This window comes from Penicillium manginii (genome assembly GCF_028828005.1).
Source record: "Penicillium manginii strain IBT 31320 chromosome Unknown utg000005l:1.0-5665137.0:1.0-5668048.0, whole genome shotgun sequence".
Classification (NCBI taxonomy): Eukaryota; Fungi; Ascomycota; class Eurotiomycetes; order Eurotiales; family Aspergillaceae; genus Penicillium; species Penicillium manginii.
Genome location: NW_026643106.1, coordinates 1,453,788 through 1,469,529, shown reverse-complemented (window position 1 = coordinate 1,469,529; position 15,742 = coordinate 1,453,788). Strand labels below are relative to the sequence as shown.

General features: G+C 51.5%; 4 protein-coding genes across 4 annotated transcripts; 3 read left to right on the top strand and 1 right to left on the bottom strand.

Moving 5' to 3' along the window:
• Positions 1-853: 853 nt before the first annotated feature.
• N7533_006924 (uncharacterized protein) lies at positions 854-1,903 on the bottom strand (the record flags this gene model as incomplete). The annotated part of the gene is made up of 1 exon (XM_057103574.1): positions 854-1,903. The coding sequence occupies one exon, from the start codon at positions 1,901-1,903 to the stop codon at positions 854-856; it is 1,050 nt and encodes a 349-aa protein (XP_056958531.1).
• A 3,244-nt stretch (positions 1,904-5,147) lies between these two features.
• hmg1 (HMG-CoA reductase) lies at positions 5,148-8,674 on the top strand (the record flags this gene model as incomplete). The annotated part of the gene is made up of 3 exons (XM_057103573.1): positions 5,148-5,480; positions 5,552-8,268; positions 8,338-8,674. The coding sequence occupies 3 exons, from the start codon at positions 5,148-5,150 to the stop codon at positions 8,672-8,674; spliced, it is 3,387 nt and encodes a 1,128-aa protein (XP_056958530.1).
• Positions 8,675-9,494: 820 nt separating this feature from the next.
• On the top strand, positions 9,495-11,084 carry N7533_006922 (uncharacterized protein; the record flags this gene model as incomplete). Its single annotated transcript, XM_057103572.1, has 5 exons — positions 9,495-9,997; positions 10,055-10,091; positions 10,192-10,281; positions 10,339-10,595; positions 10,652-11,084. 5 exons carry the CDS (start codon positions 9,495-9,497, stop codon positions 11,082-11,084), a joined length of 1,320 nt encoding a protein of 439 aa, XP_056958529.1.
• A 1,410-nt stretch (positions 11,085-12,494) lies between these two features.
• On the top strand, positions 12,495-15,209 carry N7533_006921 (putative cell polarity protein; the record flags this gene model as incomplete). The annotated part of the gene is given in 3 exon segments (XM_057103571.1): positions 12,495-12,970; positions 12,990-13,644; positions 13,710-15,209. The coding sequence occupies 3 exon segments, from the start codon at positions 12,495-12,497 to the stop codon at positions 15,207-15,209; spliced, it is 2,631 nt and encodes an 876-aa protein (XP_056958528.1).
• Between the last annotated feature and the right edge of the window lie 533 nt (positions 15,210-15,742).

Sequence of the window (15,742 nt, the reverse complement as noted above, 5' to 3'; positions counted from 1 at the left end):
AGATCGAGGAGGGGGAGATAGAGGTCGGACGAGAGGGCCGAGTCTCGGGGCCGGGGATGTGACAAGTATTGAGCTTTTTGGCAGTGAAGAAAGATCCGATCAGAGATCCAGCCTCAAGCGCGAAGGGGAGTGAAGGAGCTGTTGTTGCAGTTCCAGACGTTGTCCCGCAGTTGGTCGAAGGTACTGCTAAATATAGCAGAAACTGCACGGCAAGTGTCAGATATAGAATGCAACCTGGGCACGGCGCTTATGCGGCAAACAAGCAGACCCAGGGGAAATCGGAGGGGTTGGTCGCAACAAGCAGAGAGTATCAGGAGAGAAGGGGGGGGGGGGCTCTCTCCTCGTTTTTTTGCCCACTAGAAGGAAGATGCGCCTAGGGTCGGAATCGGGGGCCATACCTCACAAGATCCCCTCAGGGTAAATGATAAGCGCGGGCAGAAGTGGCCGGGGGGGGAGGAGGGAAGGGATTGTGGCGTTTCTTGCAGCAAATGAATATCGGAATATAAAGGGACCGAGTAGGAAACAATGGAAGATATCTGGACTCTCTGTCTCTTCCGACTCTCTCATGTCCTCATTTGACGGACTCGAGAGACTCGGGGCTCCTGTAGTGGAATTGCGATCACGTGTGTTTCATAATGTAAGCGGTTTCTGAGGCAGCCATGCCGTTTAAGATCATCCCCGATGTAGGAGCTATCCATTCCATTCCATTCTACATTTACATTTTCAGGTATTCACAGTATCACAGATCACATCACATTCAACTTGGCAGATAATAGATATTCTATTCGTAAATCCGGGGTATCTTTTTCACACTTGCACTTCCTCTTCCACTTCCACTTCTGCTCAGACTATTCTATCCACTACCCTTGGTAAGAGTTTCACTCGATTGGTCGGCGTCAACAGTCACAGTGGTATCCTGAGACACTGTCACCGTCTTGCCAACGGTATGCCATGCGGTCACGGTGGCCTTCTTGGCATCCGTACTGGATGTGACGGCGGACGACGCGCCTGTCGCGGCCGGAGCCTCCGTGGATTGCTGATCTGAAAGATTATCGAATTCTGACGGAATGGCCGCGTCGTTCAGATCCTGACCTTCGATATAGTCACCTGTCACCTGCTGCTTGTTTGCCGATGTGCCTTGCACTTCCACGTCCATACAGGTGGTGTAGATCTCCGTCTTTCCCTGTGGGTATGTTGGATCGGCACCTGGGGCGGTGGGCCAGTTCCACACCCAGTAGAGTGTGTACAGTTTGCCAGATGGGGCAGTCGTGGGGAGTTGGATATCTTGCTGACACCAAAGGTCGGCTCCTGTCAGCTGGCTGGCTTCATGTGTGTACTCCTTTTGGCGGGTCTCCGATATGTCACCGCCGTTGACTTGATAACAACGACCGTCGTCGAAATTCTGGGTAGACAAGAGCACACCTCGACCATCTCCCCCAGTGCCATCTGAAGTCCAAACCCCATACACATCTAATAACTTCTCGCCAACCTTTGGCTGTGTTGTGCCATAAACGTAAACTGTGCCACGGTTCTTTGGCTTTCCTGGTTGATTGGCGGGCAAAGTGACATGTCCATTCTCTTGGTATCGAAGTGCGATTGCTGCCCCAGCGCTGGCCTGCAGCCGGGGGCTGCCATCGGACTGGGACTGGTCTTGTTGAGTACCTTTGCAAAGCTTGTCGCTAGGTAAAAGTTGAGTCACGTTGGCTCGGGTGCTAGGAGGTATCAAGTAGGTCATGGTGGGGTCGCTGAAGCCAGATGCCGTGCGAGGATAATTTCCTCGGGCATAGCCTGGAGTGCCGATGAACGTCCCATTTGATGCAATGACAGTAAGCTGTTCCACCCAAGAATGTGCTTCGGCGTTTGTTACGAGGGCAAGAAGCGTTGCCAATGCTGGAAGGAGCATTCTGTCGAGTTTGAAGCGATCTTTGCTGGGGGGAGGTAAAGATTGTTGTAGTATCCAATGTCTTCCAAGGTTTGTATAGCTCCGTCCAGCGGTGCTGTCTTCAATTCGGCTTTTGTGGTATCTTGTTTTGGTATTTTGGGTCGATGCAAAATCTTGAAGAAGGGAAAAAATGAGGTCGTAAATATTGGAAGAGGCAAAGGAGGTTGCCTTGGCTGGGGGAGTCACTGCTACTAGTAGTAGGCCTGGAGTATTTGTACTAGGACAGTGAATGACGAGACAAAATGAAGGAGGTGACCAGTAGTAATTCACACGATATCATGCTGATACTTGGGCAACAAAGCGGGCAACAGAGTAAAGACCAAACAAATTGTTTCAGAGTGCTATTGTCCCAAGATAGCACAGGGCCTCGAAATGAGAACAAAGAGACCTCACAGTGAAGACAAATGAGATAGCCGGCTTTCATTCTTTCGTCCTCCCGTCCACGGGACCCTGTTCCAAATATATGGACGGCTGCCATTGCAAGGGAGGCTGGGCGATGCCTAATTGGCGACAAAAGCAAAGAATAATAGACCGTAGGACTATTTCGACGTCACTGCTGAAACGATGAAGCTCCACTACTATTCATACCCCATTGTACTAAGTGCCGAAGGACCAGAGGCTTAGGGGGCAATGGTTGGACGAGACGGTTGGAAAAACAACGGAGCTTGCTTCAGGTGAAGAAAATGGAGATAAATCTGGCCCTGAGACCTTCCCGTTTCTCCTGGCGCTTAGAAAGATTGACCGAAGTACCTGTGTAGCACCAGAGCCTCCTCTTCCGGGCGCGTCCATTGGCGCTCGGGGGATTAGTTAGCGCCTCGTGAATCTGCATGTTCTGCATTTAGAACATGGGGGAATCTGCAACAGCTTAACATCTTGGCATTCTAACCTTTTGAAGCTATCTTCAAGAGCGAGCCGCCCGCTCACGTGAAGAGTTGAGTGCCCAGCACCTGGGCATAGAACCTTTACTACCTAGGTACTATACTAGTAGTTACTATATACTCTGTACTTCTTCCGATCTCACTCCATAGTACTACTACTAATAGTACTTTCTTAGCCTTAGAACTTGAACGAGATTACTAGTAGAGTTGACATTGAATTTGAATGCGCAGATACTACTATGTGTACCACTACTCCTAGTGGTAGTAGTACTAGGAAGGGGCTGGTCAGTTAAAGTACTACCAGCACCCGTGGACGTCACTACGGTTTCCCTTTTGTTATTCTTTGAAGCTCACAAGACCGAAATTAATTACATAATAATAATCGACTCTAAGCTACCTGGGTAGCTAGGTAGGTGCATACAGCTGCAAAGTTTTTATGAGCTATATATGTACTCTACATAAACATGATGCCCCGGCATGTACCCGTACTAGTACGGGCCGATCCCAGCAGAACTCAGAGTAAGGGCTAGTACTACCTACCTAGGCAGTACTATGTGAGGCATGCACCTCTCAGATCCATCGTGCATTGTACTGGACTGCAGGTCGTCATCCGTCGATATTCCAGAAAATGATGCATCGGCTTTTCCTCTTCTCGAAATATTCTAGGACTCCACCGAGAGCCAACCAGCAAGTGGCTTCCTCCGAGTACGGACTTTGCATCTTATCTTGATGGAAATTTCCCCATCGTACCCTTGGCAGTCTCGGTAACCGAGTCCTATTGTGGATAGAAGCCGCGGGGCCAGCCAAAATATGCGGCGGTGATTTGGCTCGAGTTATCTGATTTTTATCTGATTTCTCCGTGCGCTCCACCGGGTGGATTCCGACCGGTCTACGAGAAACAAGGTCGAAATGGAGTCAACTAGCGGAGTCTTTCGGAAAGGACGCATCATGGCTGTGAACATGCCGCCCGAACCGAGCCATTGGCATGAGGTGAAGCTGACATGGCGGGCGAAGCGACAGTATTGATTGCAGGATCAGCAGCTGGGGACGCCCTGTATGGCGTATGGCACTGCACCCAAGCAACCCTGGAAGAGCGCAGATAAGTGGAGTCGGATCGACTGTCGGCACCCGAGTTGAACCCACACAAGTGAGTCGCGTATTTCCGAGACTTTTTCTTCACGTCAAGAAAGGCGGATGTGCTCCGAGGAGGGAAGAAAGAGAGGGGGAGGGAGAAAGAAAACATAAAGCACCATTGCGTCGATACTGGCTGATAGGGTGTGTCACTCACTACCTATACTTGTAGAGCGAGCTGCATGCATATAGTAGTGTAATACACCATGACTATTGTTTCTTCACATACTCCGTATGTACATATGTAGGTCACCTTCAAGTTGGGTAGGGAGGGGCGCTCTTTATTTTTTTTTTATTTTTACAGTAATTTTTTATCTGCTGAGTTTGCGCGTTACGCGGGCCAACGCCACCGCTTGTTCACGAAAGGAGTATTCCGAGGGCTTTCGACCGTATCAAAAAAAAAGAGAATATCCTGCTTGCATTGTAAAAGGTCACGAGGGCAGAGAACCCCTGGGTTGGGAAAGTGATTGTTATATATTGTTCGATAGTCTTTGTCGGTTATCAGTAATAGTAGTACTAACTCACGGAGTAACTATTCCTATATAACCTCACGTTGAAGACCTGGAGCAATTCCTACGACCGAAACAGCGACCCGTCAGCACAAGCCAAGCCAAACTTGCTTTGCTCGATCTCAACTTCGACGCTAAAGTAGTGGTCCCTCTCTCTCTCCACTCCTGGCTAGTGGACAGGGCTCTCTCTCTTTGACTGGTGTGGCTTGGCGACCCCCCCCGTTGTCGGCGATACTTAATTCCTTGACCCGCGGAGCTCTTGAGTATTTTGCAGCCTTCAGGGGGTCCTCGTTCTTGTTCTCCGTACTCCGAATCGGCTTGTTCCTATTCCTCTCTTCCTTTTTTGTTTTCCTTTTCTTCCCCTTTCTTTTTGGATTTCTTTGGTATGTATTACACCCCCTTTACTCATGCACCTATGTCTCCACCAATGCTGATCAATTAAAAAAAAAAGTCACCCCGAGGGAAACCGTCCCTAAAAGAACACCGCCTCGCGCCAGCCACATGCGGCCCTCGATCTAGGGACTTTTGCAATTGAAGATTCATTCCACCTCCAACCTCGAGTTTTGACCGATCGAACCACATCACGGCGGTGATTCTCGCCGGCCCTGGTCCCTGCGGACCGTTATAGCCCCCCCCCCAAACGCCTTCAACAGACGTCCACACCGCTCCCCTCATCGACTCGTCACCATGGCTTCCTCCCTCATTTCCAAGAGACTACGCTCAACCGAAGCCGACAAGGATGCTGAGCCGAGCTGGCTTCGTCGCCAAGTCACCGGTGGCCTCCAATTCATCTCTCGTCGCGCTTGCATTCACCCAATCCACACCATTGTGGTCATTGCCCTGCTCGCCAGCACCACCTATGTCGGCCTTCTCGAAGGCAGTCTGTTAGACACACGCAACTCGCGAAATGTCGCGGGCCAAGTAGATACTGAGACTCTCCTTCAAGGAAGTCGGAATTTGCGACTCGGAGAGTCCACCTCCTGGAAGTGGCAAGTCGAGGATTCTTGGGCCGACCAAAGCGTGAGCAATTTTAACCCGTGCTACAAACTTGAACCCCAAGCAAGAACTAACCCAATTTTCCACCCTGATAGCAGATTGAGACCAACGCTGCCCGCCACCTGGCTTTGACCACTTTCATTTTCCCGGATTCCACCTCCAAGTCGGCCTCGACCGCTCCTGCGGCAGACAATGTCCCTGTTCCTGGCAACGTCTCTGCTCGTTCGGTTCCCTACACGCCTAACCTGTTCTCGCCCTTCTCTCACGACTCCGCCCTCGCATACACCGTGCCCTTTGACCAGGTCTCGGAATTCCTGAGAGCCGTTCAGGAGATCCCGGACTCGTCTGCCGACGAAAAGGAGGAAGAATCCAAGAAATGGATCATGAGGGCCGCACGCGGAGCCACTGGCTCGCGTACCGCTCTCAAGATCTGGCTGACCGATGCCTGGAGCTCTTTTGTCGATATCATCAAGCACGCCGAGACAATTGACATTGTCATTATGGTCCTCGGTTACATCTCGATGCACTTAAGCTTCGTCTCGCTATTCTTCTCAATGAGACGCCTGGGCTCTAACTTCTGGCTCGCTGCCACTGTTCTCTTCTCCGGTTCCTTTGCATTCCTGTTTGGTCTCCTTGTGACTACCAAGCTCGGTGTGCCGATCAACCTGCTTCTGCTGTCTGAGGGTCTTCCTTTCCTGGTTGTCACTATTGGTTTCGAGAAGCCCATCATGTTCACTCGTGCGGTTCTCAATGCCTCCGTGGACAACCGTCGCCCCCACCCCGGTGCGGCTCCCCGGCCCCTCGCTTCCAGCACCCCCGCCTCCATTCAGGACTCTATTGCGACTGCGATCAAGCAGCAGGGCTTTGAGATTATCCAGCACTACTGCATTGAGATCGGTCTCTTGGCCATCGGTGCTGCCTCTGGCGTCCAGGGCGGTCTTCAGCAGTTCTGCTTCCTAGCGGGCTGGATCCTGTTCTTTGACTGTGTCCTCCTCTTCACCTTCTACACCACCATTCTATGCATCAAGCTCGAGATCACCCGCATCAAGCGCCATGTCGCACTGCGCAAGGCCCTAGAGGAGGATGGAATTACCCACAGCGTTGCTGAGAGCGTTGCCTCCAGTAACGATTGGCCCAACATTGGCTCTGACGGTGGTGAAGGCGATACTAGCATTTTCGGACGCAAGATCAAGTCCAGCAACGTACGCCGCTTCAAGATCCTCATGGTTGGTGGTCTTATCCTGGTCAATGTTGTCAATCTCTCGGCCATTCCCTTCCGCAACACCGGTAACGGCGCTCTGATCTCGCGACTCTCTAACGTTATGGCCCCTGCTCCTATTGACCCCTTCAAGGTCGCTGAGAATGGTCTTGACGCCATTTACGTGACTGCGAAGAGCCAGAAGCTGGAAACCATGGTCACGATCATCCCACCCATCAAGTACAAGCTTGAGTACCCGTCTGTTCACTACGCCCCGGGCGAGTCTTCTTCATTCGAAATTGAGTACACTGATCAGTTCCTCGATGCTGTTGGTGGCAAGGTCCTCGAGAGTCTCCTGAAGAGCGTCGAGGACCCCATCATTAGCAAATGGATCATCGCCGCGCTTACGCTCAGTATCATTCTCAATGGCTACCTCTTCAATGCTGCTCGCTGGAGCATCAAGGAACCCGAGACTACCCCTGCTCCTCCTCAGGAGCCGGCCGCTCCCAAGGTCTACCCTAAGTTTGAGCCCAACGAGCAAGAGTCAAACCGAACTTTCGATGAGTGCGCACTGATCCTGAAGGAGAAGCGTGCGCCTACTCTGAATGATGAGGAATTGATCACTCTTTCACTTAAGGGTAAACTCCCTGGGTATGCCCTTGAGAAGACCATGGAAGATGAGAACCTGATGAGCCGCGTCGACGCTTTCACTCGCGCCGTCAAGATCCGTCGTTCCGTCATTGCCCGCACTCCTGCTACCGCTGCAATCACTGGCTCCCTGGAGTCATCTAAGCTGCCGTTCGAAAACTACAACTATGGCCTCGTACACGGCGCTTGCTGTGAGAATGTTATTGGATATCTGCCCCTGCCTCTTGGTGTCGCTGGCCCGTTGAAGATTGACGGACAGGACTTCTTTATCCCCATGGCTACCACTGAGGGCGTTCTTGTCGCCAGTACCAGCCGTGGCTCCAAGGCCATCAACGCTGGTGGCGGTGCCACTACTGTTCTCACTGGTGATGGTATGACTCGTGGACCTTGCGTTACCTTCCCTACCTTGGCCCGGGCTGCCGCCGCCAAGGTCTGGATTGATTCCGAAGAAGGGCGTAGCATTATCACTGCTGCTTTCAACTCAACAAGTCGCTTCGCCCGTCTCCAAAGCTTGAAGACTGCGCTTGCCGGTACCTACCTCTACATTCGCTTCAAGACCACCACTGGTGACGCCATGGGTATGAACATGATCTCCAAGGGTTGTGAGAAGGCTCTCGACGTCATGTCCAAGGAATGTGGATTCGATGATATGTCCATTATCTCTCTATCTGGTAACTTCTGTACCGACAAGAAGTCCGCGGCTATCAACTGGACCGATGGTCGTGGTAAGTCCGTCGTGGCTGAGGCGATTATCCCCGGTGATGTCGTGAAGAGCGTCCTGAAGAGTGATGTCGATGCCCTTGTCGAGCTCAACGTCAGCAAGAACTTGATTGGAAGTGCCATGGCGGGTAGCTTGGGTGGTTTCAACGCTCACGCGTCGAACATTGTCTCCGCTATCTTCCTGGCTACCGGTCAGGACCCTGCTCAGAACGTGGAGAGCAGCAGTTGTATTACAACGATGAAGAAGTGAGTTTCACCCAATCAAATAACCCAACGCTATTTGTCAAGCTCCTGATACTAATGACTTCGCAACAGCAACAATGGCAACCTTCAGATTGCCGTCTCGATGCCTTCCATTGAGGTCGGCACCATCGGTGGCGGTACCATCCTTGAGGCACAATCCGCTATGCTGGATCTGCTCGGTGTTCGCGGAGCCCACCCCACCTCCCCCGGTGAGAACGCCCGCCAATTGTCCCGCATCATCGCCGCTTCCGTCCTGGCCGGAGAGCTCAGCCTGTGCGCCGCCCTCGCTGCTGGCCACCTGGTCAAGGCACACATGGCTCACAACCGCAGCGCCGCCCCTACCCGGTCTTCAACACCCGTATCTTCCGCTGTGGGCGCTGCTCGTGGCCTTTCTATGACCTCTAAATAATCGCTCGCGCGACCAGCCCTTGCTGGCCCGCGGCCAAGGGTCCCTGTATATCCCCCTCGAGACCTTTCAAATCCACTCGATACCATCTGCGGTGAAGGGGCTAGACACAGCGGACTAAACGCTTCCGTCTTCCCTGCCTCTCTCTCGTTGCATCCTGCGTCTTGATTCTCTTTCTCTCGCCACTAGGCTCTTCGGATCTTGTCATGCGAGGATCACCGGGACAACGCTGCAATGGATCATTCATGCCTGGGGGGTTATCATATATGAACCCCCCCTCGGCTTACGTCGCTAGGAGGCCCCATGTCATTGGGGTCGCCTCAAAACCGCCTCGGGCGGATATGAGCTACGCTCCTGTTCTACATTTTGTACTTAGTCTTTCGTCTCGGATAGATATGTCGGTCGATCATGACCTATGAAGCTTGTATTGTTCTTTCAGTTGATCAAGGTGTAAGCTGCTGGTAGTGCCGAAGTGACTATGGACCTTAGTGAGACTACCTAATGTAATCTAGATATGGCTTAGAAGTATTTGCCTATAACGTAGATAGGAAATCGCCCTTTATAAATTATAGGAAACTGCTATATATATGAGGATTCGAACATTTTTCATACTACTTTCAAGTTGATTATAATTCTAGAGATCAGCAACAACCACAGTAGGCTGGTTGGGTCCGACACCCAATCAGGAATAGTCTGTAACCTAATCGGGTATAGCATGTAGCCTAATCAGGCATAGTCTGCCGCGAGACTATCTACTACATACAGTCCTCTTTACTTTCTTAACTCACCCATCTAGCGATTCCTCTATCCATCTCTAAAATAAATGGAGCCCGCTCTGGAACAACTCGCCCGACCTCTGCCGACTTTAAGTCAGAATGCCGGAACACGAAATCCCTCGATCAGCGGAGAGATTCTCTCTCTCGCCTACATGCATCCGTGGACTACCTTTGCAACAGACTTGAGCCAGGTGTTCGAAGTGGCGGCGCCCCGCATTACCCATCAAGTTCGGCTTCTGGATGAAAGTGAAGTCTATACAGTCGGAAATAAATTTGGTCTCACTGGCAGATTTGTTCGAAATGTCTGCGATCCCGTCATGAAATCCTTGCAGCCACTTGAAGAGATGGAATCAATTCGATTCGGGGATTTCCAGGCCATTTCAGACTATGAGAACACTATCCCAGATGTCTGTTTTGGCCTTGTTCATAAATATCCTGAAACTACAAATGCCTATCTCGTCGGCGAGTTCAAGACCCCCCTGGAAAATTTCCCGGCGTGCACTTCTACTCGATCAACCCAACCCATCTCCTCGTCTGGAGCCCCTCATAGGTTTGCTTGCCCAAACTTCGCTCACTTTTCGCTCACATTTAAAACTTTTTCCTACAGGGCAGCTCGTATCACAAATGCGCACATGTCAAATCCGGTTCGGATTCTTGTCTACTTATGACTGGACGGTTTTCGTTCGACGTGAAGCGGATAACTCTTTCCTTCTATCACCTCCCATTGGTTACGAGGCTAGGCAGCCCTCTGTCAGGGAGTTACTGACTGCCTTCTCTCTTATGGCATTGAAAGAGCCCAAGTACGAGGAAAACCCAGAATTCCAACCAAGAAATGTAAGTATTTATTTGGGTAACTGCGAGAGATCGTAAAGTTGCTAATCAATTGGCAAGCTACGCGGCCCTCTTCCTACCCACTTTTCCTCTCGAGTCGCTGGAAATGCCGAGCGTCAAGCCCTACCGGAGCAAACTGAAGAGAACATTCCTACATCGCAGAGTATTCTCGTCGACACGGGCCGACCGAGGCCCACTGTCGTTAACTGCGTCCGACGCCTAACGGACCCGAAAAACCAGCATAGAGCCACATGGCAAGCGAATATGGATGGTTCCCCGGTCATTATCAAGTGCTGGGCACTTGACGAAGCTGAGCCGTGAGTTAGATCACTTGTATGGATTGTCATTGGACTTATTAACTAGTTATGTTTAGATGGGAACTGGAATGTGAGGTATACAATCGTATTTGTGTTGGCGGGCAGCTTAGCCGCAGGTGTTTCGCGAACTGGGTATCTAGAGGTCAAATTGTGTGTTCAAGTATATTCCCATCAGGGTATGCTCTTGTTCTTCAGGAGAGACCAGGGATCCGGCTCGATCTACTGTGGCGCCGTCTGGACGACAGAGAACGCACCCACATACAGGCTGAAATCTTTCATGGCATTCATGTTCTCCGACAGACAGGCCTCTATCTGAATGATCCCGGCCAGCACAACATCCTCTACGACCGGGGGAGTTGGGAGGTAACTATGCTTGACTTCGAAAATGTGTCGCAGCTAGAGAACTTTGGAGAATTTATATCTGATTATTTCGAGATGGAGATCATCTTTGGGGCCGATCTTAGCTTAGGACGTCCAGCTGGAGGATAGTCTGAAAATTTTAGTCTTTTATGGTTACGGAGAAGGTCAGCGCTTTCAGGTATTCTTAATTCACGGAGTCGGTTATGGGTTCAGAGACGGATATGGCGGCTAAGGGGGCGGTTATCCCTTTCAGATATCCTTAATATAACCAAATTCTCGCTTGATACTGTCTTCATGTTCTTGTCCTGCTTCTGGAATGCCGGGGTATGTGAGCGGGTATTGGTAGTGCAGTTTGACATGTTATTGTCTCAGGTCTCTGCGGGGATAGCCCGGTAGATCAATCTTGTCTGTCTCAGATGGACAGTTGAATTTCCGCGATCTGAGGCCAGGAAGAGGAAATAATACCCACAATTGATGCAGGCGGTGATCCATACTGCCGATGGGGTGGATGCATAAACGGTCATTGGCTGGGATCAGGTACGAGGACTAGCCAATACGCGATACTAGACGGTACGTACAGAGACCCGTTCGTCTGGGGGCCAGAGGGTCTAGATTTCTTAACTCCTAACCGGTTGTCGCTAGCAGTCGCTTACTAGTCGCTTGAGGGAGGGGAGGGGTTTTCCGTACAAGATCGGGGAGCCGGGAGTAACATAGGAAACTCGTGATGGTGAGCAAAGAAAGTATTAAACAAGATCAAGGAATAGAGCTAGGAAGCACAGGGGAATAAATCATCATTTCTGCAGGGATGCTGCAATGGGATGTGAGTTCAGCCCCTTGTGGCTTGTGGCTTGTGGCCTCCGGGGGGGGCTTGGCAGGGGAGTGAAACACAATACACAATACCCAATACCCAATACAGGAAATACAAGTATTGTTGATTCCATTTTGGACAGATCAGACAAAGGATTGCGCACGAGTTGCATGGTAAGATCTGGGTTCGATAGATAATTCCTTGATAAGTGCAGAGTATCATGATACACAAACAAAAAAGAAACGAAAGAAAAGTCAACATAATCCCTACGATAATAATTACTTGAAAGTGAAGGTTCCCCTTGTACGGAGTACTCATGTACCAATGAGCGGGTCTCCTGGAGCACTGGGAGAGACTTGAAGGAACTCCGGAGTCAGCGGCGAACTAGCACACTTTCTCTCCCTGCGAATAATTTCACTGTCCAGTCCATCACTCCTTAGGACGAACTCCCCTTTTTCTCTCCCTCCACTTTCGTGACTCTTTCATCCCCCGTTTATTCCTCCCACACCTGAAGTCCCTAACCGCCGCCCTCTCGTTTCAGATCCTCCCCCGGAGATAGGGACTTGTGCGGTGACTAGGGACGTGGATGCGTTCCAACCGCCTTGGCTTGGTTTGCCCTTGATTGAAAACAAAAACGAGAACGAGACTATCATTACTATCACTACCGAGATCCCCGGTCCCGACCAGCCGGAAGCTGGCCAACTATCAAAATTTCCCTTCTCGGGTCGGATATGAATGTGCCATCGGGAGCCATGTCGCCTGTCTCCGTCGATGGCAGCGACTGGTCCGGCATCAATCAGTATCAGAAGTCGGACCCGCCCTTTTCGCCAACTTTCAACTCGCGAAGCAATCTAGCCACTCCCCCTACCTCGGGCGTTCCCAGCGCACCTCTAAGTCCCAACGGCACCAGCCCAGGCAATCCTCCATCTGGGCCCTCACCCACCGGCAGCGGCAATCCGTCCCCTCCTAACTCTGTGGCTGCGAGATCCAGCGTTGGAACCCTCGGCGGAGATGGACCACGCCCTGGAGGTCGAAGACACAGACAAATGGAAGAGATTCTACACCAGCATTTTGTGACCCTACGACGATTCCTGCAGATTGCCAACCGCAATGATGCGAATAACGCCCGGTCAAATAAGGCTCGCGATAAACTCTTGCGCTTGTCTCCGACGCAGTTCCATGAACTCAGTACAGATGTCTACGATGAGTTGATACGCCGCCAGCAGGCCACGCCTCCTCCCGGACAGCCCCCCCCGACCCGATATCCCGACCTCCCTCCCTCCGCGCAAGGACTTCCACGAGAAACGCAACTCCGCGCGCCACAAGCTTGCCTCCCTCCCACCCCCGCGCTTTCGAGACTTGGCAACTGATGTCTATTACGAACTGGAGCGCCGTTTCCCTCAATTCACCGGCCGCCGCCCACCTCCAAACTTCCCACCTGATGCCCGTCGCTCTCAGTCTCGTGGTCCTCCGAGTCGCATGGGCCGGGGGTATCCATCCGGTGGCCCGCCCGGTACACCAGGTAGCCCGTTTCCTCCGCGTCAGGGTTCTTTGGGCGGCCCGCCATCTATGAACGGGGACGGCCCCTTCCCTCGATCTTTCCAAAGTAATACCATGGTTCCGAACAAAAGCACGATGGTGGAAGACAGTGATGATATGGGAGGCGAGGACGATGATGATGCTCGGAGTGACGCTTTTGCGCTGGACGCAGTCTTGAGCAGGCGAGGAACGACAACCACCTTGGGCGATAGTGAGCGACGACTATTGGTAGAAAGCCAATCACACGTCTCAGCGCTGCAGGAGAAGGTGGATAAATTGGAAGAGTTGATCCGCACAAAGGACGAGGAGCTCGCCCGATCATCAGATGCAGGACAATCTAGTGTATGTTTTCCCCTCTCCCCTCCAAGCTGATGCTGGAAAATGAACTATTCTAACACTCAAACCAGGTCTCTCATCACGAACGCGAGGAATGGGAGGATCTCCGTAATGATCTGGAAAACAAGGTTTCCCAGGCCGAAAATCTAAATAGTTCGCTCCAACTTGAACTTAGTCGAGTTCGGGAAGAGCAGGAGAGCGTGGAACGCGAACTCCGTACTCAACTGGAAGAGGCCAGTCTCAATGCAGGCGACTCTGACGTACAAGCTCGCTATGACGAATTAGAAAGTCAACACCAGAGCCTCCAGGTGAAACTGCAGCAACAACAGCAAGTGACGCAAGAGGTACGACGTGAAGCGTCTGAGTTCCTCATGGAGATGAAGACTCTTACGGCCCAAAGTCATTCCAACTACGAACGCGAGGAGCAACTATCCAATGACGTACACCGATTGGAGACAGAGATCAACGATTGGAAACACCGCTATGCAAAAGCAAAATCACAACTCCGTCATCTTCGTACTTCTTCTGGTGGCATTGATGATATTCGACCTGACGCGAGCGTCCTTGCGAAGGAGCACGAACTGGTGCAGGTTGATGGTGTGGTTAAAGATATCCATGTGACCAAGTTCCAGATGTCCATCGATGAGCTCCTCCGGATGGCCCGTGTCGAAGACTCGCAGAGTGTTTCTCGGCAAACTAAATTTGTTATTACCGCAGTCCGTCATATGATCCAGGACGTGGATCAGGCCCCTCCCCCAGTCGATGGAACGGCCACTCTGCGGCTCAAGACCAAGTCTCGAGTGGCAACCACCGCAAATAATATGATTATCGCTGCCCGCAACTTTGCCAACTCTAGCGGTCTGTCGCCAGTATCTTTGCTAGACGCTGCCGCCTCGCATCTCTGCACAGCTGTTGTGGAATTGATTCGGGTTGTGAAGATTCAAGCATCGCCTGCCGACTGGGCGGACGAGGACGACATCGATGAATCTACCGAGAAGTTCCCAGACTACTTCAGCACGAGTGCCAGCCAGCGGCCCCTCAGCAACCACTCCGAATACAGCATTTTGAGCCCTCCGGACCACGATCATCCTGCTATGCAAAACGGACTCGCCAACGGCACGGACTTTAATTATGGAGCGCCGCAGGGGGATCACGAGCTTCAAGAATTGAGATTCTACGTGGAGGATCAGACCGATAGCATGGTCCAGTCCATCCAGGCCTTGGTGGCTAGCATTCGGGCAGAACACGACATGCACACTGTTCAGACCTATGTGTCTGCCATCTCCGATATTGTCTCCCACGTCGTGTCCTCCACAGAGCATCTGGCCCGCGAACGAAGTGGCGATGTCGCCCTGCGGGAGCGGACCGAGCCAATTATCAATTCCTTGTACGAGGGTCGCGATCGACTGACGAACACGGCGGCTGCAGGCAACGACGCTACTAGCCCTGAGCACCTCCGTGAAGTGACAAACCAGCTACCTCCGATCGCCTTCGAGATCGCTCGCCAGACCAAGGAGCTTGTGCAGCGCCTTGAGTCCTTGGCAAACACTGATGACGACGAGTTTGCGTGATGACTTAGATTTCCTTTGATTCGAATCCCTTGTATAGTCGGCGGTACTCATTCTCACCGCTTGTGAATTTTACTTCCCCTACCCCTCCTCATATTTCACCATCTACCCTGGCCTCCTTTTTATCTCTCTGGCTTTTGAGCGATTCTCATCTGTGGCAACGAGCCGACAATGTCGAAATGATGTCCTGATACGCGTGGCATTCATGCTTTCCTGGTTTCTCTTTTTCTCCCCCTTCTTCTCTTCACTTCTTCAACCCTTTTCAATCATCCTATTCGTTGTATTTCTATTTCGATTTGATATCTTCTTCTATGCCCCTTTTCTGTCGTAGATCACTTTTTTTTTGAAAGTCTTCTCGACCTTACTTTTTACCTGCGTACTATACAACCCCGTGCAAATGAATTGGAAGCTAGTTCAACTCTTTATCTATCCGATCTTAGTTTATGGAGGGAGTAGAAACTGAGATGACATTGTAGCGATTTGTCCCATGCAAATAAACAAACATCTCCTACCGGCAGGGGTAAATAAAAGCGGGC